Source organism: Misgurnus anguillicaudatus, chromosome 2, assembly GCF_027580225.2.
Source record: "Misgurnus anguillicaudatus chromosome 2, ASM2758022v2, whole genome shotgun sequence".
Classification (NCBI taxonomy): Eukaryota; Metazoa; Chordata; class Actinopteri; order Cypriniformes; family Cobitidae; genus Misgurnus; species Misgurnus anguillicaudatus.
The window spans coordinates 32,304,480-32,318,472 of record NC_073338.2 but is presented as its reverse complement, the minus strand read 5'-3'; the positions used below and the strand labels follow the sequence as shown (position 1 = coordinate 32,318,472).

At 35.9% G+C, this 13,993-nt stretch overlaps 2 protein-coding genes across 10 annotated transcripts in view; both read right to left on the bottom strand.

Annotated features, from left to right (window-relative positions):
* Nucleotides 1–96: 96 nt before the first annotated feature.
* The window catches only part of saga (S-antigen; retina and pineal gland (arrestin) a), a 31,478-nt gene continuing 17,581 nt past the window's right edge, over nucleotides 97–13,993 (bottom strand). For 4 of the 9 annotated variants that reach the window (XM_073853698.1, XM_073853714.1, XM_073853707.1 and 1 more), the window contains 16 exons: nucleotides 9,512–9,675; nucleotides 9,199–9,377; nucleotides 8,231–8,292; nucleotides 8,026–8,086; nucleotides 7,873–7,917; nucleotides 6,363–6,562; nucleotides 5,634–5,693; nucleotides 3,164–3,231; nucleotides 2,833–2,968; nucleotides 2,631–2,715; nucleotides 2,227–2,299; nucleotides 2,005–2,138; nucleotides 1,770–1,851; nucleotides 1,616–1,630; nucleotides 1,167–1,219; nucleotides 97–1,032 (listed from right to left, as the gene is read on the bottom strand). In XM_073853698.1, coding sequence (XP_073709799.1) covers nucleotides 914–1,032; nucleotides 1,167–1,219; nucleotides 1,616–1,630; nucleotides 1,770–1,851; nucleotides 2,005–2,138; nucleotides 2,227–2,299; nucleotides 2,631–2,715; nucleotides 2,833–2,968; nucleotides 3,164–3,231; nucleotides 5,634–5,693; nucleotides 6,363–6,562; nucleotides 7,873–7,917; nucleotides 8,026–8,086; nucleotides 8,231–8,278 — 1,179 coding nt within the window. In that variant the 5' untranslated portion in view covers nucleotides 8,279–8,292; nucleotides 9,199–9,377; nucleotides 9,512–9,675 and the 3' untranslated portion in view covers nucleotides 97–913. Of the gene's footprint in view, nucleotides 1,033–1,166; nucleotides 1,220–1,615; nucleotides 1,631–1,769; nucleotides 1,852–2,004; nucleotides 2,139–2,226; nucleotides 2,300–2,630; nucleotides 2,716–2,832; nucleotides 2,969–3,163; nucleotides 3,232–5,633; nucleotides 5,694–6,362; nucleotides 6,563–7,872; nucleotides 7,918–8,025; nucleotides 8,087–8,230; nucleotides 8,293–8,979; nucleotides 9,178–9,198; nucleotides 9,393–9,511; nucleotides 9,690–13,993 lie in introns of those variants that run through there. The other 5 variants (XM_073853733.1, XM_073853722.1, XM_073853744.1 and 2 more) reach the window with 5 other exon arrangements.
* On the bottom strand, nucleotides 11,454–13,406 carry cldn15la (claudin 15-like a). The gene is made up of 5 exons (XM_055202718.2): nucleotides 12,999–13,406; nucleotides 12,380–12,544; nucleotides 12,167–12,248; nucleotides 11,957–12,070; nucleotides 11,454–11,871 (listed from the first exon to the last, which is right to left on the bottom strand). Exons 1-5 carry the CDS (start codon nucleotides 13,213–13,215, stop codon nucleotides 11,793–11,795), a joined length of 657 nt encoding a protein of 218 aa, XP_055058693.2. The 5' UTR covers nucleotides 13,216–13,406; the 3' UTR covers nucleotides 11,454–11,792.

The window sequence follows — 13,993 nt, the reverse complement described above, 5'->3', positions numbered from 1 at the left end:
AAGTATATTTGTGCACATTGCACTCTGTGGCTCAGCCAAGTCATTGACAATGCTACCTCACCTTTTTAATATATCTATAAGTTTGTGTGCATTACAGCAAGAAACACAGCTAGGACATCTTTAATTTTTTACTTTTTTATTCTTATATACACTCTTAAAAATAATGCAATGCCAACCTGTTTTTGGTTCCACAAAGAACCATTTAGTCATATACATTTTTCTTTTGCGAAACAAAAAGGTTCTTCAGATGTTAAAGGTGCTTTAAAGAACCATTTAGACAAAATAAGAGTGTCACTAAACACCAGCACAGCAGTTTCTTTATTTCCATAGGTGTGCCCCTAAAATCTACAGTTCTCCCACAATATACTGGAAAAGCATTCAACTTATTCTGTTATGTGATATGTTTCAGATCATCCTGATGGAGATCAAGCAGCTCATTTCTGGAGAACTCCTAAATTGTTTTATACATTTCACTTTTACCTTTTAAAATCTTTAGTCCAGTGTAGTGTTGCATTAATTATTTTCATATGGCTGTCTACTAAAAACCTTAATGGCACTACTGCAAAGTGATGTTATGCGCTTCTCAATGCTCGCCAGGTGACACGTTCCCCTCGTCCTCATCTTCAATCATGCCCTTTAAGTAGGCGCGTTTAAACTCTTCAAACACCATTTCATCCCCGAGTTCACTATTAAAAGCCATAGATCACGTAAGCAAGATAATATAAGACAACAGAGGCCTGTTGATCTAAACCTGTATGCTGTTTTTTCTGTGGAATTATTTTTCAGGAATTGAATCACAGCTCTTGATTTAACGATTTAAAGGACTTTCAAGCTTCAAAAGAATGAAAAAAATCTCCAGAATAGTTTTCCATGTGTATTCTTGTGGTCCACAGAAAATGTAACAGCATACAGGTTAGAAAAGACTTGAGCAAAATAAGCAAATGTTTTTCCTTGCTTCAATTAATTCTTTGAATTTAAGGTGCATATAATCATTATGACAAGATGGGAAACTTTTTACTGACCTTTCTTTCACTTCCAGAGGCAACAAAGAAAATTACATTTTTAAACAACTGCATACACACATTTGTATATTTGTGCATTAGAAGATATTTATGACAAAGGGAAGAACATGTGTAAGGACACTTACGCATGCTCGTATATTATACCTGTATCAGGCTTCGGGTGCATAAGTTGGAAAGGAAGCTCCACCCCCACCTCACTAATATAGAATAAACACAGAGCAGCTCAAAAACAGAAATAAATATACAATAGGGTCCAAAACATCTGTATATATGTTTTTATTTAGCATTTTTATAAATTATTTTAAATTATATTTATTTTATTATATTATATTTAATAATTTTATTATTATTTCAATTTTTGATAAAGAATTCAAATTAAGAACGTCCGCATTTCTTTTTAGTATAGGCCACCCATTTTTACTGTAATGACGTAAAAGATGGCATGGACTCCTCAAGTGTCAAAAATGTAAAAAATCCCAACATGTGTTATGGAGATGTTTGGATCCCATTGTATGTGCAAACACACACTTTTGTTACTATTGACTATATTTATATATTGTAAATCCAAAATTGAATGAAACTATAATGCTTACCTGGATCCTATGATCCTATGAAAGAGAAGAACAGGTTGAAAAGATTAGGATAGGATTAGGACTTGATGGACCACAAACACAACAATAATTTTTTACCACCCTAGCGACAGTTTTATTTTGAGAGTGAATAATAGTTTTTTCGCAGGATACTCACCCTCCAACAATTAGCTTCACAACGATTCTGTAAGACACCAGGATACCCAGAACCTCCTTCAGCACACCTTCTTTAATAATGCAAAGCAGAGCATTGACACATCTACTGTATGCAACCATTTTGTATATTTTAATCAATTATGTTTCTATATCTGAATTCCTAAATACACAATTATCAAAATTAAACAAATCTATCCTGTTTATAATGCCCAAATTATGCATGGCGACTCACATGCTTGAAGATGCTAGATTGGTGTCTTCATGCTTTAGTTTTCCATCAAGTGCAATTCCTCGCCGTTCTCTGTTGTTGGCCAGTAGGGGGAGCAAAGTGTAGACTTTCTTCAATTGGGCACCAGATTCAACTGAGTCTCTGAACCAAAGGACAATATTAATCACAAATACTAAGACTTTTATTCATTTTTAGAAATTCCATCCAAATGTCTGAATTAAAATATTACCCAGAATCCTCAATAGCCACTGCCTTCATGTAACTGTCGCTGGAGTACAGAACCACATTTGCGATTTGTTCCACTAAAAATAGAAGATATATGATCACAAGTGCATTATTTTGTCTTTGTGACAGTGTGATTCGAGCATGTTTAACTGTGTGTATATCGGCTGACATGAAATCATTTGGGGAATCTGCAGTATACAGAATTGAATTTAAAATCAAATTTATTTGGCATTACAACAAGACTATTTAAAATAAAATAAAAAACACTTTCCCTTAAAAATTTATATAAATTTTAACCTAGAATTATGATATGATTATAATAAAAGTATCTGAACACATTATGCATTAACCAGACATGTACAAATCTCTATATTGTTCTATAATTCAATTAAAAATGTGATTTCTCACCTGTTATAATGATGTTTCTCACATTTTTGTTGGAGTCATTATTGATTTTTACCAGTACATTAATAGGTTCGCCGTGATAGTACGTCTACAATAAAGACATTTATAATGATGTTTTTTTCAATACATTTGTAATATTCTTTATAAACTTGAATCACAGCACCAGTAAACCACATTCTGATGATCCGGTAAGGTTAAAAGTTACCTGCTTCTCTAAGCTTGCCTCCATATGAAGTGGCTTGTCAGACATTAGAAAGTCACGTGTGGTCTTGACACAAGGTGCTGGTCCTGGTTGCTCTGGAGCATATTGGACTTTGCGAATCATCAAACGCACTGTGCTCCTGAGAAAGGAGACGAGCAGAACGGGATATAGGGTGTTATTTCTTGGATTTATATCTTTGCTCAGTATTCTAAATTGTTCTGTTTCTTGACCCAAATGATCATATGTAAATAGTGCCTGAATGCTGTTACAGTCAATCCACACAATTTCCACCTGTCTAGACTCTAGAGGATAAGAAAAACTAAATCCGACTAACCGTTTGCGAACTTTGGCATCCTGGCTCTCAGCACAAAAGGCTTTTATCTCAAACTCAACTGCACAGTGCTGTAAAAAATGATGTACAGACTTAATGATGTATAATACTTAAATTCAACATGCATATAAGTTAAACTGTCACAGTAAAACAAATAATATTAGTTTACATTGAAGATAACACCAGTGTGAATGTTAATTTCAGTGGGGAATGTTCAACGTTACTTGCAACCTGGGCAAATATACACACAAAATTAAGTGGGTAGGTCCAGAAGCTTTATTTAAACTTGCCATGTCCCTTTAAAGGGGACATTCCACAAGACGTTTTTAAGATATTAAATAAATGTTTGATGTCCCCAGAGTACATATGTGAAGTTTTAGCTCAAAATACCATATAGGTAATTTATTGTGGCATGTTAAAAAAGGCACTTTATGGGGCTGAGCAAAAATGCACAGTTTTTGTTTGTATCCCTTTAAATCCAAATGAGCTGCTCAGGTGGGCGGAGACATGACAGCGCATCAGGGAGATATTCTCACGAAAGAAGTTAAGCGATGTTAAGCATTATAAATCATCTGTTTTATGCATACTAAATACATGTTTATCAGCCGATGGGGAACATTGTGGAATAAAAATAAAGACTTTTAGGTCTTATGCTGCTAGTGTTTTAAACAGGCACAATGATATTCAGCATGTTACAATAAATTACACTTCCACAAACACTCAGAAGTTTACTTTTTGATCAAACCACACAAGCACATTTAAATGATCTGTAATAAAACAACACGTTTAATGCTTAAACTTTAGAGAAACAGATCAAATGACATAAGTTTATTGTGATTGAACACATTCACGTTCTGTCAGTCTCTCACTCTCTATCTTGTAACTCTTCGTATTCATTTGAAACTTTAGAGAAACATTAAACAACATGTTGATGCTTATTGTGTATGATAGTGAATACACGTTGTTCTCTCACTCTGTCTCGTGCAGTGCATTAATCCTCGTGTTCATTCATATAAACTTCAGAGAAACATATTAAACAACATACTTGAAAGCGAACTGTTGTGTTGCTCGCTCTCTCTCTCTCTCTCTCTCTCTCTCTCGTTCGTTCACTCACTCGCTCTCTCTCACTCACTTTCTCTCTCTCTCTCTCACTCTCTTGCACTAAGATAACATTAATCCCTTAGAACGTTAATTCAACGTAGAAAGATTATTAAAACTACAAGTTATAAGATTGTAGGCTACTGTTTGTGTTTGAGGGAATACAAACGCGTCATGCTGTCAGTAATACTTTCTCTCTGTCGCTCGCACTCGAGGCAGCGTCATGCTTGGATAGTGTAGATGAAGGGGCGGTATCTTTATAATAAGATCCCTTACCTACGTCATGGGGGGAGCGAAATCTGAATGACCTATACGCACAACCGGCGCAACGTCATAGAATGTCTATGAACAGGTTCACGCCCACTTTTGGGGGAAATCGCAATAGACGTTCCATTGGCTTCCATTCAAAATAGTGGAACAAAGCAACCTTCGTACACAGCCGGCAGGCGTAAATAACTTATGAAATCACTCAGATTAAACATGTTGAGTAATTATCTGTCCACCCTGCCGGCCATAGAGCGCGAAAGATAAATTAACATATTTAATTTGGTCAATATAAAAACATGTCTCTTTCATTCTCCCAGCATCAAATTTGTGTAACAACGCTCCCTATTGGCCAGAGGTGTCTTACCCGGACATTTACTCGTACCTCATCGAGTCAACAGGGAAGCAAGTGAATGATTTTACTTCGTATTTGAAAGTTACTTCGTATTTATTTATTATGTCTTTATATTTAGAGTAATGAGTGCACTTTTCTGTCCAGCCATACAACTAACTGGCTTAGCGATATTTCCAGCAATCACTGGATGGCGTTGTTACACAAAATTTGACGCTGTGAGAATGAAAGGGACATGTTTTTATATTCACCAAATTAAATGTGTTAATGTACCTTTCGCGCTCTATGGCAGGCAGGATAGACAGATAAATACTCGACATGTTTAATCTGAGTGATTTCATAAGTTATTTACGCCTGCCGGCTGTGTAAAAACGTTGCTTTGTTCCGCTATTTTGAATGGAAGCCAATGGAGGCGCTGCTTTTTTATCCCCCGAAAAGGGGCGGTGACGAAATTTACAGTCAAGTTCCCGGATGTGCCGGTAGTCCGTATATATTCACATGCTTGCAGAGAGAGCCTTACCAAAACAAAGTTACAGGGTTGCTATTTTTCATGTTTTCTGGGTTGGTAGAAGCACTGGGGACCCGATTATAGAACTTAACATGGAAAAAGTCTGATTTTCATGGAATGTCCCCTTTAAAAAAATTACCAGTATGTGTAGAGACTATAGGTTATATATATATATAAGTGTGATATTTGTAAGATCTAAGTTCTGTGAAGTTTACTAGAATGATTTAAAAATGATACAAATAAAGGCCTACCTTTCCAACATCAGTCGGAGCTGGCTGCAGTCCTACAGAGCAAGGCAAATTATCTGGAAACTTAAAAACACAACAGCGGAAAAACATGTCATTTTAGTAGGCTATCTTCTTCTTTAGGAGTTTTGTGGTGGTTTTGCAAACCAGCTTAATATGGTGCATTTACTGCCACATCATTTTAGAATCATCAACACAATGGTATTTTATGTTTAATAGGCTAGGTGCGCTGTGCAGACCAATCTGCATACGGTATGACATCAAAGTACCGCTGCATCTTGTGACATCTCTCGATACTTAGATTTTCATACGCCGATCGGTTATCAGTAAGCGCCGTGTAAAATCGAACACACAAGAGGTGTTTCTCAATGTCAAGAATACTTCCTTGGCAGGACTGGTCTTTCCAAGTCACTTTCTTCAGAGGCTAGGCGAGGCTCCTCTTAGCATTCGGAGAGCACGTAAATGGAACAGGCTAGCAAGTGCACGTCATTGCGTCATTACGTCAGTGAAAAAGTCTGCTTTCAGTGCTGCACGCATAGGATTGTGGGTTATTTGACAGTGCAAAGAGTGCAAAGGCTACACATATGCATATTTTCCTGTATATGGGATATTTCTCGACGGAAGCCGACGACGTGGCATCCTCGAAATTCTGGCTTCCGATGATCCTTCACTGACATTGAGAAACACCTACTTATTTCACTGCATAGGTCAATATGAGTTTAAACACTTACTCACTTCAAAGAAAAACGGGTAGGCATTGTCACCCAGTTTGCGCACTAGTTTGTCCTGCACTTTGGTGAGAATGCGCTGATCTTTGTCTTGCAGTGGTGGGTAAATCTGTCTGGTGGACAGGTAGAGCTCTCGCCTGAACGACATGCCCAACACGTCCATGTCATCGGGTCCATATCGAAAAGCGCAGGATAAGGTAACGTATGCTTGGGGGCGACAAAAACATAAAGTAAGATTTCACTCTCACTGGTGAATTATTCCCTGTTCCCTGCTTTCAGTTAAAAAAGATATGTTTAATAAAGTCTGAGAGAATAGTATCTAGTGAATAGAGTACAACTCGCTGAGGGTGGAAACTATGGTAATGCAGGCTGTAAGTGGGCGGGGCTTTATCAATGTGACCTCACACTGATAAGAGAGAATCAAAACGGCTTGTCTAATGAGACTGCTTTGGTTTAATGGGGATTAAAAAAACAAGAAGCGGTGGATTTTTTTCATCATAGGGTGGTTTTTTTGTTCACACACTGCCAACACACATTATGTGCAAATACCAAAAGTGGATTTTGCATATAGGTGCCCTTTAAATAAAATCCATACTTCTTGACCGTTAAACTACGGAGCACCTAAGGGACATGGAACAAAAATTAAATAAAGTTTAGTTTCGCGTGCACACATGAAAGTTTTGTGTGAGCACGTGAAAGTTTCACGTGAGCACATGAAACTAAACTTTAAAAAAAATCTGCACATGAAGATTTCGTGTGAGCACATGAAAGTTTTGTGTGAGCACGTGAAAGTTTCACGTGAGCACATGAAACTAAACTTTCGATTTTTTTACTCCAATGTCACCTTAGGGGCTCGGCATTAAGCAGTACATTTGTGGATGCAGTTTGTAATACATTTCAGACAAACATCATTCTCCATGTTCATTGTCATGTGACCCGTATGTTAGATCTATGACAACAACCGCGAAAATAATAGTGTTGTTAAAGTCACAATGAAATTGAAATGAAAAACTTATTTTTTTTTTGGAATATCTGGCATTTGTTTTACAAAAGACTTATCTGTAAGCTTCATTTTTTTAAAAAGACATTTGCTCTTATAATCTTTAATCAAAAACGTTAATCTCTTTACATCCGGTCACTAGGAATGGCGAGACTGCAATGATTGCAGCGATTAGCAAATAGCTATATGACCAATGATCCAAACCAATTCTCGATGAAATAATTCAATTCCCGCCCTACACTTTTCTCATTTCAGAAGTTGTGTCACTCGGATATATGTCCGAGATGGGGAAAATAAGACATTTGCTACTTCCATTTCATTGTGACTTTAAATAGGCAAAGTACAATTTAATCAAAAAGAATGCAATTCTCTGTACCTATCACCTACAATTAAACAAACCTGTTTTGTTTTGCAAATGTTAAAATATATTAAATTAAAAATATATCAAAAATATATTTGGAAATGAACTCTTAATAAAAAAACATGTAACAATATGTAATTGGAATAAATAAGAAACCTTTCTTTCCCTTCAGCTGTTCAGGGTCGATTAAAATGACGCCATCTGATGATGAAAAAAAGTGAAAATGCAATTATAGCAGCAAACAATATAAAGTTTAAAGAAAATATGTTTTCATACCAAGGAAGTTTATTACATTAATTTCTCACATACCTACTGGCTCCACTGAGTCAACACGGTCAACAAAGTCCCTCTTACCCATGTACACACCCACCTGATTCAAAAACACAACTCTATTACTATTTCCTAACCAATTACTTTGAACACAATGTTTTCTATTAATATTTAAAATATTTTCTTTTATTATTTCCACTTGTATAGCTACATAGATTTTTTGTTTACATATATCGTAACCTACCGACTTGTCTTTGGATATTTTCTTGAAGATGACATGCTTTGGACTCATTATTGCTTAGAGACCTGAACACAGAGTAAGACAGTGAATTATATTTAATGGTAACACTTTACAATAAGGTTCATTAGTTAGCATTAGTTAACTACATTAGTTAACATGAACTAATAATCAACTGCACAGCATTACAGCATTCATTAATCTTTGTTAATGTTAATTTTAACAATTACTAATACTTTATTAAAATTATGTTGACGTTAGTTAATGCACTGTGAACTAACATGAACAAACAATTAAAAACAGTTATTTCTATTAACTAACATTAACAAAGATGAATAAATACTGTAACAACTGGTTTGCTCATGGTTTGTTAATGTTAGTTAATACATTAACTAGTGTTAACTAATGAACCTTATTGTAAAGTGTTACTGATTTAATAATTAGTGCTTAGATAAATATCCAGCTGTAATGTAAACCATCATGTAAATGTCACACCATTGGCCAATGACAGTCAATGGTTTTAAACAAAATGTAAAAGGTATTTTAGGTTCCACTTTACAATAACATTCTTCTTACACTATATGACCAATATATTATCTTAATTTAATATCACAAACACTTTAGATTAAACTGTTAGATTATACATGCATAAGAATGGTTATTGCTGTAGCCACTCTAGAAATCATGATAAACTCAAACTACATTATTGTGTTAACCCATCAAATAAGTCCCTCTGAAATCTATTATGGGCTTACCTGATGGTTATGATCTGTCAAAATTAGTGAGGAATGAGATTTGAGACAGAGCGAGCAATGAGATGTAGGGGAGCTGGTATTTGTACCAAGGATGACAGGAGGTATTGCCCAACTAATCAGGTTAGCCAAGTTTAACTACAATCCCCTTCACTTATTCTCCATCTTTCCCAAATATACAGGCACATACCGATCCATGCTTCCTGCAGGGGTTGTATCTACCTGAGAGGATTGGGTTGGTTCCTCTTGGTCAGCACTGGAAGAGATTACCCAACACAGTCTGGGCTCAAGGTGGGATGGTTTCCTCACATGCAGAGAACTGTGGTGTCTGCAGTGGGCTTTTTGTATGAAAACAGCTCACACTCTGGATGAGGATTCATGTGAGATCAGTCTGAGATAGACTAGGCAGACAGAAATTTTCAAAACACAGGAACAACTTTGAGAAATTTGGGCATGTTTCAAATGAAAATATTACAATTACAGACCAGACATGTAAAGGTTAATAATGAGATTATGAATATATATACGGCCTCACATTGTGCTGTGGTCAGTCAGATTTTTTGGTTCTGGTCAGATTTCTGGCAGCAGCGTTCTGTATGAGCTGCAGCTGTCTAATGGTCTTTTTGGGGATCCCACTAAGGAGTCCACTGCAGTAATCCACCCTGCTGACGGGCCACACGGCAGTAATTGCGAAAGAGTCTGTGAAAAGTGTAGTAAAAAGCATGGGAATCCCAAAAGTGCTCAGTGTGACGGGCCACACGGCAGTAATTGCGAAAGAGTCTGTGAAAAGTGTAGCAAATAGCAAGGGAAATCCCCAAACTGCTCAGTGTGACGTGCCACACAGCAGTAATAGCGAAAGAGTCTGTGAAAAAGCATAGTGAGCATCTGACATGGTGGATGCTATATGAGACGAAGGCATGGGGATGAAATAGATGAATTTATGAAGAAATGAAACAAAAATATAACTTTCCAAATAAGACATGTTTAAGTGTTTAGGAATTACATGATGTGGGAATAATCATCTTTGTTTTTTTGTGCATTTTTTTACTCTTTATAGCCTATTGTTTTCTCATTTCTATGTAAAGCACTTTGATTGACCTTTGTGTATGAAATGTGCATTACAAAGAAACTTGCCTTGCCTAATCCCAGATAGTCATGGTCAGCAATGTAAGACTCTATATGAAGCTGATGAGGGATTAGCTTCATGAGTGGCATAATCTAACTCTGTGTTTCAGACAGCTATAGCCATTGTGTTCATAAGCCAACCACAGATACACACAATTACCCAAATACACACTTGAACCTTAAATCTGTTGGAGTGGTTGTCCCAGATTACCCAGTGAGATTTTAGTTGTTTATATTCCATTTTTACAGCATGATAGAAACAAGCAATGCAAATTATAAGGTTTAGGTTAGATTCGATATATGAGTAACCCACTATAGCCAAAATAAACTGGAATTTGGTTACATCTTTTTATAACTTAAAAAGATATTCCAATCTTTCTCTAAATATGCCCATTTTCCAGCTCCCCTGGAGTCAAACATTTGATTCTTATCGTTTTGAAATTCATTCACCTGATCTCCGGGTCCGGCGCTACCACTTTTAGCATAGCTTAGGCACAATCCATTGAATCTGATTAGACCATTAGCATCGCCCTAAAAATAATCAGTGACTTTGCTGATGTAACATGGCTCCAGCAGGCGTAGTGATATTATGCATTGCCCAAAAATAGTCCCCTTGGTTATTTTCAATAGCGTGGGACTAATTTTGGGCAGTGCATAATATCACTACGCCTGCTGCAGACATGTTACATCAGCAAAGTCTTTGATTTTTACGCCAGAATGAGAGTATAGTTCCCAACAATATCTGCCTAGAAAATTGCAACTTTCAATTTTCTGTCAGTCCCAGCACACGATGCAACCACAGAAGAGCCAAGTTTTAAATAGGAAAAGTATTGAAACTCTTTGGTTATTTTTTTTAGCGCAATGCTAATGGTCTAATCAGATTCAATGGATTGTGCTAAGCTATGCTACAAGTGCTAGCGCCAGACCCGGATATCAGCTGAGTGGATTCCAAGATGGTGAGAATCAAATGTTTAACTCTAGGGGAGCTGAAAAATGAGCATATTTTAAAAAAAAGTGGAATGTACCTTTAACTTGTATAAAAACGTGATATTCCATCATGGAAGCAAAGTTAATTTTATTTATGTATTTGTTTATTTGTTTTCTTTCAATAATTTGGGGTTATGGTTAGACGTCTTTTACATTTTCATTGACAGCCAAAATTTTGCCTTGTTTTAGCCTAGATGACTAGACGACTTTTAAAATGTTTAAATGGCTATATTTTTTTACAAATAAATTGATGTGTAATTAAAATGTTATTACTTTCAGTACATATGTTATATGTTGTAGTAGCAACATCTGTAAAATTTAAAGTTTGTTGAAAAGGATTATTCAAAAATAAGAACCTCTGGAAGTGTTTTAGTTATACATTTTATTCAAACTTTATTGACAAGCATCTTTCCAAATAGAAACATTATCTAGTTAATTGAATATTAAACGGTCTCTTCAGCACCTTCATACATTAAAAAGCATACATTCATAGTAGCTACATAACTAAATGATCAGAAAATTAAGATTTTATTAACGACAGAATATTTGATTCCAAAGTTTGGCATTCATGATAATTGCATTTAAATGATTTTCACATTCATGATTTACACAATGTACCTCTAAAACAAAGATAAGTAGCAAAAACGTAAAGGAGTTATACAAACACAACGTAACAACAGTTCAGCCTTGCTAATGCGAGTGACTCAAACGAAGGCTTTTGCAGTCTGTACTTCAGATGAAGCTGCTGTGTAGATTGTCTTTGGTTTAGCTGAATAATATGCCCTGTTAAAAGATAAAAGACACAAAACATCAGAGGCAATAGACAATACAAGGTTAACAAAATAGTTTACAAGTGTACAAAGTTTACCCTTTGGATTTTGATTGAGAGATATTTTTAAAGGCACAGCACAGGAATGAACCACCCAGAACAGACAAAGCTGCACCAGCCCAACCAATATAGAGACCAGCACCCAGCTCAAACCTGCAAACACAGTGAGTCAATTATGGGGTCACAAACAAACAAACACACTTGTTAGATGTGTTTACACTTAAAAACTATGAAAGTGATTCTTCTTACTTGATGCCACCAAAGAATGGGTCGTAAAAGTCAGAAATGACTCGTGAAGCATACCAAGATGTAGCAACTATAATGCAAAGACCTGAGGAGAATAAAAAATATTTTGTTTAATAAATTCAATATTCAATTTATTCAATCATTATATCATTATTACGCACGCACACACACGCACACAGTATACAGTATATGATTACATGCATACTTAGTGCTTACCTGCAATAATGAAGATAGCGCCACCACTGCCTGCAATCTTGGCTTTGGAATCCTCATCTCTGTTCCCAATGTTAATGCACTTCAGTCCCATGGTTGATACAATGATAGAGACCAAACCCAAGATAAGGGCGATGATCATTAATGCGCGGCATGCCTGAATATGAACTGAAAATGAGGCATAAAATCATAAAGAGCATGTTTACCACATACAATGACAGTACACAATTTCTATGGCTTTTTTGCGATGGACAGGTTTACAGATAAAATAGCTTTTTTGGAAAAGGTTTTCTTATGAGTGCCATCTATTATAAATTATTATGATTTTTATATTACGATTTATCTTTGTTAATAAAGAACCAGTTTATTCAAATCAACAAAGGGAATCAAGAAAAAAATGGCGGCTGTAGATGTTCTCCATATTCTTATCTGACAGTTACAACACAAAATGGCTGCCAGAGATTAAGGTCATAAGGAAAAAATTATCAATCTTTTCAAAAATTTCAGATCCACAATTTATAGATCTCCTTTATATATATACTAAATATTAATTAATAACTCAAATTGAATGAGATTTTACCCATTAAGACCAAAAACCTTGTCTTAATAAGTTGTTGCCTACCTGGTAAGGCCAGTATAGATTGAAAGTCCCGGCACTCCGCTATCCCAGAGCTGTCCTCGGCACAGGTATGCCACAGATTCTCATACTGTCGGGTGGAAATGATCACACTACCAGAAACACTAGATATCTTCCAGTAGTCATTAGCCAGAGATACGCCAGTGACCATCCAGCTGGCCACACACATGAAGAATCCAGTCACTTCTAATGCTGTCGACATTTTCACGCCTAACTTCTCACAAAAAGTGAGTGACAATCACAACTTAAAGTATTTAAAAAGTACTCAATCTCTAAGAATATTACACTAGAATACAAACCAAAAGAGTACGACAATGTAACAAAGGACAATGAAGCGACTGGTGCCGTCACTGCTCCTGTTACCCGAGTTTGAATCGTCTTTCGGTTAGGCAGCTGGACTTCAAACTTTGCAGAGGGTCATAAAGCCATCGCCACACCTAAGAAACTATTCATCTTGTGATGACGATACCGTGATGATGGGTGTAATCGCTTTTTAGATTGCTCACTATTTTTTCCTGTTCACATTATGGGGAAGTTTTCAACACTTCCTACTGCAATAAAGTGATTCTCGCGAAATTAGACTTAAGGGGTGTCATGAAACATTTTGATAAAAAGTAAATGCAAAGGGTGAGTATCAAAATAAGAAGCATATACAAACATCTCTTCATGTACTATTTTGTACATGATTTCAAACGACATCATACAAACCAATTTTGTTGTTTTTTTCCACATTTAAGGGGAACATTTTCATTACCGCAACGTGTCTATGACTGGATTTGACATGGAAATATTTATAGTTAAAAAATCTAAAATATAAAAAGCTTCAGTGCATGTTATACTATAAACATTAACAGTAAAGAAACATGTGGTGTTTGGTGATCATTGGTAAATGTAGAGACAATAATAAGGAATGTAAATGTGTCCAAGACCAATTTTCTCATCCTCCACAACAATTTTCAATCATTGTTTAAGCCCTCAAG

Excerpts from the sequence above, each read along its gene's own strand:
- cldn15la (XM_055202718.2), bottom strand. The coding sequence starts at position 13,215 with ATGTCGACAGCATTAGAAGTGACTGGATTCTTCATGTGTGTGGCCAGC. Across the intron at positions 12,071-12,166 it reads CCATTCTTTGGTGGCATCAA|GTTTGAGCTGGGTGCTGGTC; the intron begins GTAAGAAGAATC and ends CTGTGTTTGCAG. Across the intron at positions 11,872-11,956 it reads TCTCAATCAAAATCCAAAGG|GGCATATTATTCAGCTAAAC; the intron begins GTAAACTTTGTA and ends ATCTTTTAACAG.